Source organism: Rousettus aegyptiacus, unplaced genomic scaffold (assembly GCF_014176215.1).
Source record: "Rousettus aegyptiacus isolate mRouAeg1 unplaced genomic scaffold, mRouAeg1.p scaffold_m13_p_5, whole genome shotgun sequence".
NCBI lineage: Eukaryota > Metazoa > Chordata > Mammalia > Chiroptera > Pteropodidae > Rousettus > Rousettus aegyptiacus.
In genome coordinates, this window is record NW_023416308.1 from 17624932 (window position 1) to 17640893 (window position 15962).

At 38.5% G+C, this 15962-nt stretch overlaps 1 protein-coding gene across 1 annotated transcript; it reads right to left on the reverse strand.

Moving 5' to 3' along the window:
- Positions 1-1784: 1784 nt before the first annotated feature.
- On the reverse strand, positions 1785-9349 carry CCDC117 (coiled-coil domain containing 117). Its single transcript, XM_016164342.2, has 5 exons — positions 9029-9349; positions 8258-8308; positions 4417-4641; positions 3811-3948; positions 1785-2147 (listed from the first exon to the last, which is right to left on the reverse strand). Exons 1-5 carry the CDS (start codon positions 9214-9216, stop codon positions 1907-1909), a joined length of 843 nt encoding a protein of 280 aa, XP_016019828.1. The 5' UTR covers positions 9217-9349; the 3' UTR covers positions 1785-1906.
- Between the last annotated feature and the right edge of the window lie 6613 nt (positions 9350-15962).

Genomic DNA, 15962 nt, shown 5'->3' on the forward strand with positions numbered 1-15962 from the left:
TATAGAAGACAATCGGTGTGTTTGGGTCCTTCTTGAGAAAGCTGTCACCACCCTTTCCACCATAATATGGAGACTGACTCCAAATTCTGAGCAGTCACTTCATGTTTTCGAGTTGTACTGAACAAATTTTTTAGCATGGAGATTTAAGGCTACAAACTTTGCAAGTTGGTCCCATTAAAAACTATCTAAAAGCAGGAGTTTTTCGAACGGCATGAATCAAACACTTACAGATTTCAACAGAATACAGTTTACATTCATCTCTAAATCTGAGATTAAGAAACTATTAGCTGGTTTCCAACTGGTTTCAATACTGGTTTGAAGTTCGATTAATTTTACTGTGTAGACATTAAATATTTTGTTTAAATATTAAACATTACATCTTTTCCTGACTATCCAGACAGAAATAGAGAAAGCAGGAACAAAAGGCAAGAAAAGAAACAGTCCAATTAACAGACCTGTGACTTCTACGTCATGTGCTAACAGGGAGGGATTTCAGCATGAGTTTCAAAAATGCCTGGGAGCTGGTTTCTAAAAAGTTACCTCTACTTGGCATAAACCACTTTTTCCCCCTACACAAGGTATCTACTTCTCCTACAAAGGGGGAAACTATTATAAATAGGCACCCCTGTTTGTCGAAACCCAGAAAAACAAAAAGAACTGAGGTGGTCTCCTGTTGCGTGAGGAAAGGGCCAGTATTACACTATTACACCCATTTAATAAGTTATAGTGAATATTCTGTAGCCCTAAAGGAATTGTCATTTTACTTTGCACTACTGAGTCCATAGAAGAGTTCTTCCTGAGAAATAAAGAACTTCAATCCTGGTTATTCCCAAAGGACACCTTGAGGCAGGTAGGTCCTCAAGATGAAGATCTCCTGTTAGCAGGAAGCTATTCTCTACTAATGTTTAGGCTACTGCACAATAGTTGAAGCACCAGGCAAACTGGCTATTTCAATAAATTTCAGTGTCGCTTGCCCATATGTTCTCAGTTAATTACTCACTGTTTTCTAAGTTAACATTAAAAATTCAACTTGCTAACACAGGTACAATCAATGCTGGGCTTAGCTGAAACAGCGCTTCCTCGAGATTACCTAAGGGATGCTTCTCCCACAGACAATTTACACACGGGTTACCTCGAAATCTTTTAAACTTAACAAAGTTAACTTGTAAACATTACAGAATAGCTGGGCTTATTAATTATGCAAGGGAATCCAAGGAGCAATAGTAGCACAAGGCAAAAAAGCCTCAAAGGAAAAAGCTTTTGTTTGTATTTTCACTACATTTTCTGAGGCAAGGAGGTGGGCCACAATGCTACTGGCTATTTAATCAATATAGCTACATTGAATTGACAATATATAAGTTTCAGAGCCTCTATTAAATTTCTTAGCAATAGGCTTTAGCTACTGCTTTCTTCCCTCCTTCTCCCCAATTATAAAGTCACCACTGTAAACAGAGCTCATCATCTACAAAGTTGTGACTCAACTGTCCGGGTACAGTTGTACTAGGAGTATCTTTCTTTCTTAATGTATCTTTTTCAACTCAAGTGTCTGAGTATGCTCCAAGTAAATACATGGTTTAGACAATGTGACAGATGACCTAAGTCACCCTTACACATAAAGCTTCTATACTTGCCTTTACAGACTGTAATCTCACGTTAATCCCTCTAAAAAAAAAAAAACCAAAAAACAAACAAACAAAAAAAACATATTTTCCCTTGAGACAAGCTTCCTTGGCAAAAAGTTGAATTCAAGAAATGGCTACCTAAAATGAGAGTCCCACCCCAAATCACAGGCAGAGATATTATTACATCCATTTCATAAAACTTTCAAGTCCCTATACTATATATGTAGACTCATGACTGAAAACATGAGCCTTCTAAAACTTGACAACTTCAGTATGGAAACATGTTACTGGAGTTCCATCTCTTCTTCTGTACAAGCAGCTATCTCCAAACTATTATAAATAGGCACCCCTGTTTGTCGAGGTTCCAAGAACAGTTCAGTTCTCCTAGGGAAGGTAGTGCCAGCAGCGGCATGCTTAGTTTGGCTCTCTCCTGGGTAGTTCTTAGCATTAGATGATGGCTTTGGCTTATCAGAAAGGAGTTCAGGAAGAGGTTTCCAGAGCACAAGCTCCATAGAAGGACGACTCCTAAGACATAATAAAATAGATTTTTATCAAAAGTTTTAGGAAGTAAAAATAAAAGATACGTGTTGAAAAGCTAATGTCTGCTACCTAATATGCAGAATTATGAACTGATGGCATCAAAACAGATTTATGATAAATCTCAATTAATCTTTAGAAAGCCCACTCAAATATATAAAATTTTACAATTCTATATGCACTTTCAACTAAACTAACTGGTTGTACTGAGATTGCGGTAAGAATATAAAAGTCCAATGTGAAAAATAGAGGCCCTTGAGTTAACATTATCACTTTCAAAATTGTGGTTAATATTAGCAGATGTGGGCTTGTACTAAACCATTATAAATGAAAAGGGAACACTGGACAAACACGTTAAAAGTATCTCCGTATGCCCTTTATTTAGTATAGCTATAAGTATAATGCTTTATGCAGTAAGCCAAAATGATTATGTCCCCAATGCCTGTGTCTGCTCCCCTCACCCAGCCTTCCTCTATTCACTAATGGTTTGGTTTCTGGGACACAAAGGCAAGTAAGGCAAAACAAAACACAAACAATGAAGAATACCTCGAAGTCTGGCTTCTGGAAAACTACCAAGAGGAAGCAGAAAGTGCTATTTTTTAGGCTGGAAAGCACTGTGACCGGCTTAGTCTTGACTAAACTATTTATACCCCCCCCATGGCTGGGTAGTTATAAGCTCAAGCTAGGGGGCTAAGCGAAATCTCTGCAATCTAACATTAAGCATCAGATGAACCGATTTTGGCCAAAGGTGATGATGTCTCATTTACCTAGCATCACTGGGACTGGTGTCCCAAGAGAATTTTTCAGATATCTGATGTGTATCCTCACTATCAAGTCCATCTGAAGTCTTTTCTAGGCAACACCTAAATGGTACTTTATAACTTGCCTACAGCAGACAATGATGACCTGAAATCATGTAGACTCAAGAACTACAAGAATTACAAGATTATCACTAGTTAAGTTAATGAGCCCTAAGCTGCTTTGCTTTTTAGGTTCTTAGGTTTCCTTTCCAGTTTCCTCTCTTGTCCTCACACTATACTTTCACTACTCTCTACTATGAGTTAGTTTATGTTCTCACTAGTTGTTTTTGTGTTTCTCCTCTGATGATCTAGGAAACCAGAGAACTGAGCTCCTTGAACAGTCTAAATTAGGGGCAAAACAGTCCTTAATGCTAATGACTTGAGGGGTTATGCCCTGTGAGACAAATATATGACTTTGATTTGTAGCCTTGTGATTATTATTTTGACTGCTGGGACACATTTTTTGTTTGTTTCCTAGGTCTCAATGGTGTTCCTGGATAACTGAGAAAGCCAGGTAAACAAGAGGTCTTGAAACAGATGGTTCCTACATCTGTTATCACAAGAATTTAAGAGAATGGGGTCTTTCTTGCCAATCATCCCATTCCCAAATACACTATGGATTATTTTAGGACTTCGAAAGAATCCATGGATAAGCAGGCAAGGCAAGCCACTCCTGCATACTTCAAACTCATGCTTGCATATAGCATTTTGCTCATATAAAACCAACTGTGCTTTCTTCACTTGGCTGGTGATCACGAGATGAAGAGATGGCTAAGATAGGACAGGCAGTGTCTAGAGACACTGAGTTTTCCAAAATCATAATTAAATGGAAACCAGGAATCTAAACTTACATGGACTCAATCATTTTCTTTGTAAAGACTTCATCAAATTCCCTCTTCAAACCTGTTTTCATGGTATCAGAAAGGACAAGACTGGGGAGACGGTTAATATTTCTGTCAGCTTCAACTTCTTCATCTTCGTCAATTATCCTATATAAAGCAGCAGAAGCATAGAAAGAAGAATTTAGTTAAGCTATTTTATATTCTAGTAATTGGACAAAACTTAAAAAATATAAAGGATAAAAGCAACGGGTACTACATACAACAAAAGGTCAAGTAAAATATGAGGCTATACATGGGTGAAAAAATTACATACAGAAGAGTTAACATTTCAGTTAACAAAGTTTTACATTAAATGCAATCAAATTTGAAGACTGTGTCACTGAAAACTCCCATAAACCAAAAATTAATATTCAGAGATAGTTACTATCAAGTGAAAATGCTCTGTACAGTTCTATGAGAACTTACTTTAATGTGTATGTTTTGAGTTCCCTGATTTTTATAGTTTCACTGAGAGGCTGAGGATCAAGATATCAAGTAATGAATTAGTCTAGCTTAAAAAAGTAGAGATGTTTCATAGGAAGAGCAATGAGCCAGCTACATACGCTGTCCATTTACCTGTCCTCAATTTCCTGAAGCCTCCTTCTGGCAACTTCACACTGCAGTTCTCCAGTTGTCTGATCCATTTCTTCACAAATAACATCTAACATGCCAGGTGCAGAAAGGCCACTAGTGCATGGATTTACTCCATGACCCTCTATATCCTGATGTGCACAAAGAATCCAGTCATTAGGATCAGCACAGAGCCCTGCTTCAGTTAGCCTTTTCTTTCTTACTGGACAACTGGAAAAAAAAAAATTTAATGAAAATCCTAATATAAATATCATCCTATCTCTAATCACATTCTTTTATTTAAAAAAATAATAACAATTTTGGACAGTATGTGATTACAAGATCAAAAATCATGTATTTTCTTTTCTATCATTTTCACAGCCTCCTTGAGAAGTTTTCTTCTACTGTTCTCTGCCAAACTAGGACTTTTCAGATTAGAAGGTTCAGTGTCGGAACTTAAAGTCATTCCAATTTTTTTGGCTCTAGATAGTTCAAGTGGGAATAAGGAAACCAGAAATTACAAAGCAGCAACTAAGCACTAGCCATATTTTGTCATATTGCGGTGTTCCAACAAACTGGTCATATGGGATGGTGTTATGCAGGCATCCTCTATTCCTTTATGGCAAAAATATATGCCTTATAAGGTCTGTTCCAAGCACTACAGGTGCTGACGATGTTGCTGATTTCTTGGTCCTCTGCAAAATGTCACACTGTTATCTGGCTCTATGAGTTCTGAAAAATGGGGTGCACTATTCTCCCACTCTGCAACATAAACGATCCTCACTTTCTAGAAAAACATATTTCATAGAGACCTTAGAGTTCATTAAATCCAATTTCTTTGTTTTACAAATTTGGAAACCAGGACCAAGAACATCAAAAGCGTCCCCTCCAAAGTGTTATGTAACACAGAGCTAGAAGTTGGGCACCAGACCCCAGAGCTCCTGAATCCTACTTCTGTGCCACTATCATTAAAAACTCCAACCTCTTTAGAAAAGTTCAACTGTTCAAACTCTTAACCATGAATCACTATTTGCTAATAGTATGATATACCCAGTTTAGTTGAAAGCTGTCTGAAGCAAGTTAAACAGACAACTGGCCCTGTTCTATTTACGTATTTAGACCAAAAGTACTTTATTGCCTTGACATCAGCAAGTGTAATCTCAAGACCAGAACACAGCTCTGCAAAAAAGACAAAAACAAAACAAAACTCATAAATGGCTACCACAGCTTTTCATTCTCTAAACTGAAGGTCAAAGGAAGCAGCACAGATTTTACAAGAAGTTTCCATTCTGTGTTAAGACTACAAAAATTAACATTAAAGTCTTTGGTGATATGAAACCTGAAAAGTAATAATGCTCTCCTGAACCTAGATTTTTGACTGGAATCAACGATTAAATGTATTTTGTTATAATTAGTTTTAATTCATAAGAAAGTATAAAGAATGTCTAGCTATCATGGACATATTTATGTAGTACTTGAATAGTTTTAGCACATGATGTTTTAAAAGAAGAAAAAATTAAGCAAAGAAAAAACTAGCTAAGAAAAGCAGAATAAATAAAGAGAAAATAGGTAATTTCCTAGCACTTCTAACAATTCAACTATTAAATGCAACTGAGTGAGAATTGGGTTCTGGTCTCTGATCACCAGAAGGATCTGTACTAAATTATTTAATGATTGTAGGTCTATTTTGCAAATAAATAGAGATCAATGGTGATTAAATCCCCCCAAAAATGTGCTAGAAAAGACCTCACAGTACTGATAAGAGCTACGGAAGTGGCAGCTGGGCATTAGATATGCAAATGTCAAGACCCTCAAATTCTCAAGACCGCAATCTCTTCATATGTAAATTAAATGTGGTTAACTTTTTAAGTCGATAGTTTTTATACTTCAAACTTTTTATTTTCAACACTGGAACCCTTTATTCAATAATCTCAAAATTTTTTTCTTATAGGGAACCCCCTCACAAAAGATAAAAGCAAAAAGGTTCTTGTGTATCCACAGCAATCCCAAGGTAAAGAACACAAATGTCTGGACCAGTGGTTTTTAAACTAAGGCAAATTTCAAATCTACTGTCTTATTAGTTTATGTATCAACAAGGTTAGAAAAATCCAAAGTTTCTGCTGACTAAATAAATCATAAAGTCAAAAGACAAATGACAAATTTGGGGAAACCATTTATAACACACTTAATAAACTGCTGATTTAACAAAGATTTCTTACAGATAAACAAGAAAAAGACCAGTAAGCCAATAAAAAATTTGCAGAAATAGCAACAATTCACACAAAATTAAACACACATGGCTTAAATGAAAAGATGTTCGCTTAAAATTTACAAAATACAAACTAAATATTAGATACAAACTATAAAAAGTATGTCTAGCTATATTGTTATCTAATGTTTTTAACTATAAAACACTATGCTCATAAAAATACATATAATTTAATGAAAAATAACCTTCAAGATAAGCTGCCACCATCCCCAAATGGTAATCTAGTCCCTCTTTCCTACAAGTAGACTCTTTTATGGTAATTACTTCCTTTGTAAAAAGAATGTTTATCACATATAGATATGCACCCCTAAACAATGTTTAGTTTTGCCTGGTTTTGAACCTTATATTTAGGGAATTAAGCTATATACATTTTACTGTTGAAGGACATTTGAATTATTTCCAGTTCTGAGATTTTATGAGCCAGGATGCTATGAACTTTGTGTCTCCCGATGTGCTCATGTACATAACTCAAGAGGGAAACTGGTAGAGGCTGCATGTGCCTTCAATTTATTAGATAATGCCAAACTGTTTCCCAAAGAGCTTGTACCAATTTGCATTCTCATTCACAGTATCTGAGAGTTCCTGGTGCTCCATGATCACTCCAATCAATATCTGGTAGTAGAGGAGTATTTCACTGTGGCTTCAATGTCCACTTCCCCAAAGACTGATGAGGTGAGACATTTGCATTTGTTTAGTCAACTGCATATCCTCTTTGGGGACTTTTTTCTCTCATTTTTTTCACAGACTGCCTGTCTATGAGATGTATTTTTTCTTTTAACATATAAGTTAAGTCAAGAAGTTTGAAAATACAGTTCTGGTGAGAGGATAGACAAATAAACGTTCCAACTGTTAAAAAAGTATAAACTGGCAACAACTCTTGTTCGAAATTTCAAATGCATACATTTTAAAACCCAGCAATTCTCCATCTAGAAATCCATTCACCTACTTGCAAATCTATAAAAGAACTTCAAAACAATGGTCACAGTAGATTCGTTAGTAATAGCAAAAGACTAGAAATAGCTTAGAAATCCATCAACAGAATGGGAAATTATCTACACCTAACCCTATAATAGAATTCCGTTCAACTGTTGAAAAATTACATAGAACTCTATGTAACTATATGCAACAAACTAGGAGAAAGTAAAATGAAAAGATCAATGTGTTGCACAGTGTGAACAGTATCTTCTTACAAATGTAAAAAGCAAGAGGTATATACAATTATAAGCTTGTAAGTTTTTAAGTTATCTTCCACAGGAGAAACAGGTAACAGGAGTTGCCTCTGGGGAGAATTGTGAGCATGCCGTTTGAGATGCTTCAATACATATCCTTTACACACTTGGAATTCTTTTACTTTGTAATAAGGTTCACATGGCCCAAAATGCAAACTTTAAATTGGTTATAGGGTAAAAAGTTTCCAAACTCTGACCTGCCAGCCACCCATTTTCTCTAAAAGGCAACCCATGTTACCAGTTCCTTGTGCCTCCTTTCAGACACTTAGTGTCTCAGCAAGTAGCTGAGGACATAAATTAAGTTAAATTAAGAGACCATAACGTGAAAAAAATGGCACCTGAAACTTACTCTTCATCCTCCTGCTCTAGCTTGTGTTTCTTTTTACAGGGAACTGAAACACTGTTGAAACAAATAAAAGTAATCAGTCAATTGAGAAATTTATTCAGCTTGTGCTTTCAGCCTCCACTCTCTTGCTCCAATAAGCTTTCCCACCCCGCACGAAGCCAGCTGTCCCTGTCCTTGCCGAGTGGGATGTATATACAGATCACAGTCAATGAGGTAAATGTTGGGTGGTCATGACCTATCGAGAGATTGAAATCTAAACTTCTCTTTCTGTCAGGGTATGAGAGAGAAATTTGGGGAGACCCACGTAGGGAAAACGTATTTGGGGTAGGCACTGTGCTAAGAATTTATTTCCAAGATCGCTAGGAGGACCCATTTCTGTCCCACTTTGCATATGAGGAGGCTGACTGTCCGACAAGCACTGAAAAGTTGTTCCCATCAGCGGCGGCGCCGTGCCTGGTCGAGGAGCGAGGTGTGTACGCCCCGCGGAGACATCCAGGGTCCACTCGGCCCTGGTTCCAATCCTGGCTCGACCTGGGAGAGCTGGAAAAAGTCTCCTCACTTCCTGAAGGCGCAGACGGGCCGAGGTCCGAACGGGACTCCCGGGCTGTGCAACCTCCGGGGGCTCACTATTAAGGTCTCTGGGGATCAGTGTCCTCCTCTGTAAACTGGGGGTGAGAAGCTTCCCCGCGGAGGGTCGCGAGGAGGAAGCGCCCGCCCTGCCCGCATCGCCCGCACCGCCCGCACCGCCCGTCCCGCGTCCGCCGGCCTCCTCACCGTTCGCGCGCCGCACTCCCGCCCGGGCTGATCGGGGCAGCGCGGGGTCCGGGCCGCGGGGCCAGCTCAGCGCCGTCCGCCCCCGGCTGAAAGGCCCGGCCAGGGAAGGCCGGCGGCGACGGCGGCTGCAGGAAGTCCGAGCCACCGCTCAGAGGGAGGCCGCTGAAGGGACGGCCGAGCGCGGCCATGGCTGGGGAGACGAAGAGGTTGCGCCGGCGGCCCCGGCCGCCGGTGTCCCGAGGCCCGGCTGCTGCAGCCACAGCAACTGCCGAGAGGCACCCGCCTCTGAGCCCGCTCTTGACCCCACGTCACGCCTTCTAGAACCCTCCACGCCAGGCCGCCAGGAGGCACGCCGGGATTTGTTGTGTGTGGAGAGCAGCTGCCGAAAGGAATGCCGGGCGTTGCAGTCCTTGCAGCCTACAAACAAGATGCCTGCCTCTTCTTAGCTAAAGCTTGAGGGTGGCAATGTTGGGCGTTAAATGTGACCGAGGTTCGAATCCTCGCTCCTCAAGGTGTATGTCTTTTTTCGCAGTAGTAAAATCCGATCATAATAGTACCTATCCTCATGAGGTTGATGGGCGAAGTAATGAATTAAATATCAAGAGCTTTTAGAACACTGCTTGTAACATAATACAGATTATTTAAATATCAGCTATTAATTCCTGCTATGTTTTCATATAAATGAAATTGATGATGCCTTAGGGAGAACAGCATGGAAGATCAGGAAATACCTCAAAGGCTTGTGAGAAGCTTTCCAGCTTCTGCTTGAGGCACCCACAGATATAGGCTTGCCAGAGAGGCAAGCAGAGTTGGTGAACCCCAACCAATGATCAGGCCTCATTTTCCATTTTTCCCATCTTAAAGAATGGCACCATCATCCAGTCTGAGTTGCTTGTGCTAATATCAATGCCCTTCAGCCAAAGACCACCAAGAACACATCTATAATTGAACAAAGAAATTCTGTATTGACTCCTCGCAGTGAGGGAGTGTCTTAAGGGGTGTTTGAAAAAGCTTTTTGTATAATTTGAGCTGTCTTGGGTGATTTGGGGGATGTTCCAAAGAAGCAGAGCTTTGCTCTAGAATTAATACTGTCAGGAACCAGGAATAATCCTATGGTTGAATATCTTAGTCAATCTTTTCTAGAAGTTGGGGGGAATGAAGGGAAGCTAAACCTGTAATTGGTAAGGAAGCAACAGTCCTTCATATGAGCCAGGATAGAGGGATGTTTGATAGTTTTTGTGGTTTGGACAATGTTCAGTTTTTTCTGTGTTCAGACGTAATTAGGGAGTAGTCTTGTTTTTTTTTGGTTGTTTGTTTTTTTTTTTTTGGAATTAGTCTTGTTTTTATCTCAATCCATCGAAGTCACATCTCTATCCTTATTTGATATTGACATTTTGTGAAATTGTTTAACATGCAGAAACCAAGTCCAACCTGATAGTACCAGGCTAGTTTCAACTGTCAGAAGATGGTCTTCTCTTTCTAAGCAAAACCTAAACATCATTGATGCCTCTTTTATGTTTACCCCTGTACTTAACCAGTTAGCAACTCCAATGTGCTTTATTTGTGAAATGCTTCTAGATTCATCTTTCTCCATTTCCATTGCTCTCACATTGGTCTAAGAAAAAATAGACTAATCCATTTTTCCTAATGTAATATAATGGATTAGGCTGAAGTTTTCTTAGTGTCATTTACAATCTAGTTTTGCCTCCCTAATTACTACATTGGATATATATTCCTAATGTAATATAATGGATTAGGCCGAAGTTTTCTTAGTGTCATTTACAATCTAGTATTGCTGCCCTAATTACTACATTGGATCACTTCTACAAATGGCTACCTCATTCCTTACCTGAAAAAAAAAAAAAAATCCTTTCCAATGATGTTATATGCACATATAAATATAAAGATATATTCATAAAAAGGGATCCTTACTCTATATGTTATTCTGGAACTTTTTTCCTACCTAATTATATTTCTTGAATTATATTTCTTGAATGCCCAGATTCATTCTTTCATTCTTTGATTCACAATTCTATACCAGGTGGCATACCTTTATCAGGCAATGTACTAGACTTAATCATTTTTTAGATACTGCCTATTTGCCAAGTACTCTTTACCCAGATTAAATGAAATATTCCTTACAGTAACTCTTAATTGGATGCTTTTATTACCCCCATTTTACAGATGAGAAAATTGAGGCAATTTATGGTCCCCAGTTTCCTTAGCTGTAAGTGAAGGAGTTCAACCCCAGGAATGAGACTTTAGATCCTGTTCTAGACTGCTAGGCTTTGCTCCGTCTCACTGAATTCTCTGGAAGAAAGTGGTTTGGGGGAATAGGAGACAGTTTCACTACAGTATGTCTGAGAGATACTCCTTCAGGTTTCAGACTCCTGGAAGCAAAAGACAGGATTACTGTGTACCTTCTCCTATAATAGTCTGGGGAGAGTTGCAACAGAACTTGACAGTGGCCACTGAGAGCATCTCTTCTCTGTGACATTCCAGGGCTGCCTCTTTGAGGTCCTTCCAGCTTACATATCATAGGATTGGCAGGTCAGAGACATACAGATACTCAGATAAGCCCTTCCTGACTCCTTTCTCTGGTGGCTAATCTCATATTATCTTTTTTAAAAACATGTTTTCTGGTTGTAAAATGAACATAAGTTCTTAGTAGAAAATTAGGGAAGGTGGTGATAAAATTATAGAGAAGCAAATAAAAATCACCTTAATGCCATCCTGCAGGAAATGCCATTGTCATGAATATGCTTCCAGTCTTTTTTCTTATTTGCATGTGTGCATACACACATGCCTGTGTGCTACTATATAATATATACATAAGAGCTCTGCATTTTCTCATTTTACTCTCACCATTGGACCACAGGTACTCATGTCTCTACATAAAAATGATCAAACTAAGGATTGGAGAGAATAAGTAATGTGTCTACACAATTAATAGTCATTAGTTAAGAGAGTTTAGCAAGCAACAACCTTGTTAGGATGTCAATGCAAAATTATTAGGCTTCGTTCCCTCTGAAAGAAAAGACACCAAACCAAACTGTTGATGGCAATGACCCATAAGAGGTGGGATTATCAGAACTTTCACTTTCTGGGGATAAATCTTAAGCTTTTATTCTTTTCCAGTGAATATGTACTACTTTGTAGTCAGATAAAGAATAAATGTTTTTTAGATAAACATATCTAATATGACAAGGTATGATGGACTGTATGTTTATGTCCCCCCCCTCCCAATTCATATGTGAAAATTCTAACCCTCAATTAGGAGGTGTGGCCTCTGGGAAGTGATTAGGTCATGAGGGTAGAGCCCTCATGAATAGGCTTCATTCTCTTATAAAGAGACCCTAAAGAGCTCCCTTGCCCCTTCCACCATGTGACAACACAGCAAAAAGATGGCCATCTATGAATAGGAAATGGGCTGTCGCTAGACACCGAATCTGCTAGTGCTTAAATCTCAGATTTTCTAGCCTCTAAAACTGTAAGATACAATTTCTGTTGTTTATACCACCCAGTCTGTGATATTTGATATAGCAGTCCAAATGGACTAAGACATAAGGTTAAAAACAAGAGGCCAAAAGCAATCAAGACCAGCAGCAAGCATGTTTTGAGCACTCACTATGTACCAGGCACTGTACTAAGTGTACTACTTCATAAGAGTTCCACCATAACTCTCTACTAGTGTTAATATCACCACTTTGCAGTACAAGGGACTACAATTCAGAGAGGTGAAGGACTTGTCTCAAGGTCAATTAAAAATGATGGTTCAGGAAAGATCTGACTTATTCCAAAGCCAGGAATATCATCATTGCTTTCTACAAATAGAAACATTCTTTCCTCTGAGCATCCATGAAATGCATATTCAAAGGAAGATCCCTGTATTGATCAGAGTTCTCCAGAGAAACGGAACCAATTGGAGATTATATCTATATCTATATCTATATCTATATCTATATCTATATCTATATCTATATCTATATCTATATGGAATTGACTCACATGGTTATGAAGGCCAAGAAATCTTAGCATTTGCCATCTGCAAACTAGGAAGCAAGAAAGCCAATAATGTAATTTAGGCCTTCGAATCAGGGGGCTGATGGTGTATGTCCCTATTTGAGTCTCAAAGCCTGAGAACTAGGAGCAGAAGATGGATGTCCAAGGGCAGAAGATGGATGTCTTAGCTCAAGCAGAGAGAGAGCCAGTTCACCCTTCCTCCACCTTTTGGTTCTATCTGGGTCCTCAACAGATTGGGTAATACCCACCCACATCACAGGGCCATCTGTTTTATTCAGTTTCCCAATTCAAATAATAACCTCTTTTAGTAGCATCCTTACAGACACATCCAGAAATAATGCTTTACCATCTATCTGGGCATCCCTTAGCCTAGTCAAGTTGACACATAAAATTAATCATCACAATCACTAAGGAACTAATGCTCATGCTAAAAATGGCAATACCCACTGTTGTCAAGGGCAGAACGAAACCTGCATGTTTAGATGTTGCTAATGAAATTCCGAATAGCTGATCACCACAGAAGCAGCATTTGTTTTCAGATCATAAAAGTACCGGTACATTATGGATATTGGTATGAAAAATGTGTGCCTGTGAGGACAAAGAGAGGGATGTAATATGTAAACAGGAAATGCTAGGGCATAAGAGTTTTTCATGATTATTTTAAGCAAATCCAAGAATCATCTTTTATTTGTTAATGCTTTAGCGTTTATCTAATATATACTTTTTCACAAAAAAATTACCACAATACTATTATCATACCTAACAAAGTGAAAATAATGAAAGTAATTATTATCATTTTAAAAATCACACTTGAGTGCTTATTATGTGTTAGGCATTGTGCTAAACAATTTGCATAGATAGTTTACTTTGTTTAATCTTCACAATAACCCTGTGTGGTAGGTATTATTATTATTACCATTTTAAAGAAGAGGAAATGAAGCTTAGCACATTGACGGACTAACAGCAAACAAGTGGCAGAGCTGGGGACTGAAACCCAGATATATCAGTCAGCTCAGGCTGCCATAACAAAATGCCATAGATTGGGGTGGCTTGAACAGCAGAAATTAATTTTCTCATAAACTGGAGGCTGGAAGTCCAAGATCAAGGTATCAGCATGGTCCGTTTCAGTTTCTGTGAAGGCGTCTATTTCTGGCTTGTAGAGAGACACCTTCTCTCTAGCTTTTTCACAGGGTCTTTCCCCAGTGTTCGAATGTAGAAAAGAGTGAGCAGGGAGCTCTCTGGTGTCTTTTAAGGACATTAATCCTTGCTTATCAGGGCCCCTCCTTTAGATCTCATTTAACTTTAATTACTTTCCTCAAGGCACCATCTCAAAATACAGTCACAGTGGGGCTTCGATATATGAATTTTTTTGGGAAATGTTCAGTCCATAACACTAGGCTTTGTCTTACACCAGAGCAGAGTCACAAATTACTCAAGACCTCTGATTTATTCTGACACCATATTAGGAGCAATGTGAGCTTGGAAGGTGGGTGTTTCATTTGCTTCACTCCTTCAGAAACTTTAATCCAAATAGGGCTGCTAACCTTTCAGACATTTAGTTAGAAGCATGTTTCCCGTAGGGCTTTGTCAGGGAATACTTGAAAGCGTTCCTGGCTTTAGAAGTCCAGCTAAACTTGGAGTTTAGACTAAAAGGGAAGGAATTTGGAAGAGAGGAAAAAAAAAAAAAAGTAATCGCACTGACTCAGAAGCCATGACTCAGAAATAAAGTTTTTAAAAATTTATTCTCCAAGTCATGGAGATAAATAATAAAAAAATAAAATGTTTTGCTGGGAGGCCCAGTGGCCTTTACAACTGATGGCAACAGGTAAGAGAGTTTCTTTGAAGTTCCTCGAAAAGTATCATTTGAGGCAACATTTCTCTGATTTCTTTTTGTGGTCACATTATTTGGTCCTGATCATTGTTCTGAAGAAGGAAAAATAGACCATCTATGGAAGTATATCGAACACTCCTTTCATCTCCTCCTTCTTTGCAGAAGCATTCCATTTAATCAGGACATTTGCTTGCATTGTAATTATTTACTTAAAAGACTCCATGTGTGTTTTCAAACAAGTAACTCCTTCTTGTAAATCTTGTGAGTTGGAGATTATATTGATATTCCCAAGTACCATTAAGCCACACAGCTGCTGTGGTTAATTTACATTCAGGAGGATCCATAAATCTTCAAATGTTAACTGAGAAAAACTGGCTCAGGATTCATAAGATATAAATTCTTAGAAAAGGAAGAGAGAGGATGCAGTTTTAAGCTCTGGTAGTATGTAAATCTTGGCTCAGAACCCTTCATTTTTCAATTATAAACATGACATTCTAATAGTTTGAATGTTGTTTCTTGGAATTTTTTAATCAGAATTTTCTATTTTAATCTTTGATCCAGAAACTTAAAAAAATATATATATTTGTTTCTGGAAATATATCAAGAACTAAAACTGAATTTTCAGAGATCCAAAGGGGAAGTAGAGCTGCTTCAGGCTGGGTTAGAGGAGCATGGAAATCATGACAAGAAAGTGTCAATTGTCCAGAAAAGTTAAAACTGCTCTTAACCCACCAGTGTGGAACTGCAAATGTGGTTAGTATTTAATACCAGAATAATTCTTGATAATATTATCTACATCTTGAAATGTAGACCAAAGAGACCGTTAGGCAGCTTTGCATGGTTACCCAACAGAATGCTCTGAAGGCCATGCTAAAAAGGGGACTATCTATCAGTGAAGGTCATGCTATTATAAAGATTTGGCCATGTTCAAGGGCAGAGGTTGGCAAACCATGGCCAAATCTAGCCCATTGCCTATTTTGTAAATAAAGTGCTACCATGCATGGCAAGTTGCATAGTTATGACAGGCAGTATGGACCACAAAGCCTAAAATATTTACTACCTGGCCCTTTGCAGAAAAGA

What these genes read in the sequence shown, in the direction of transcription:
- CCDC117 (XM_016164342.2), bottom strand. Translation starts at nt 9,216, where the DNA reads ATGGCCGCGCTCGGCCGTCCCTTCAGCGGCCTCCCTCTGAGCGGTGGC. An exon ending in CTAGAGCAGGAGGATGAAGA is followed by an intron (nt 4,642 to 8,257) that starts GTAAGTTTCAGG and finishes TTTTTTTTCCAG; the next exon opens with TTGTCCAGTAAGAAAGAAAA. An exon ending in AAGAAAATGATTGAGTCCAT is followed by an intron (nt 2,148 to 3,810) that starts GTAAGTTTAGAT and finishes ATTATGTCTTAG; the next exon opens with GAGTCGTCCTTCTATGGAGC.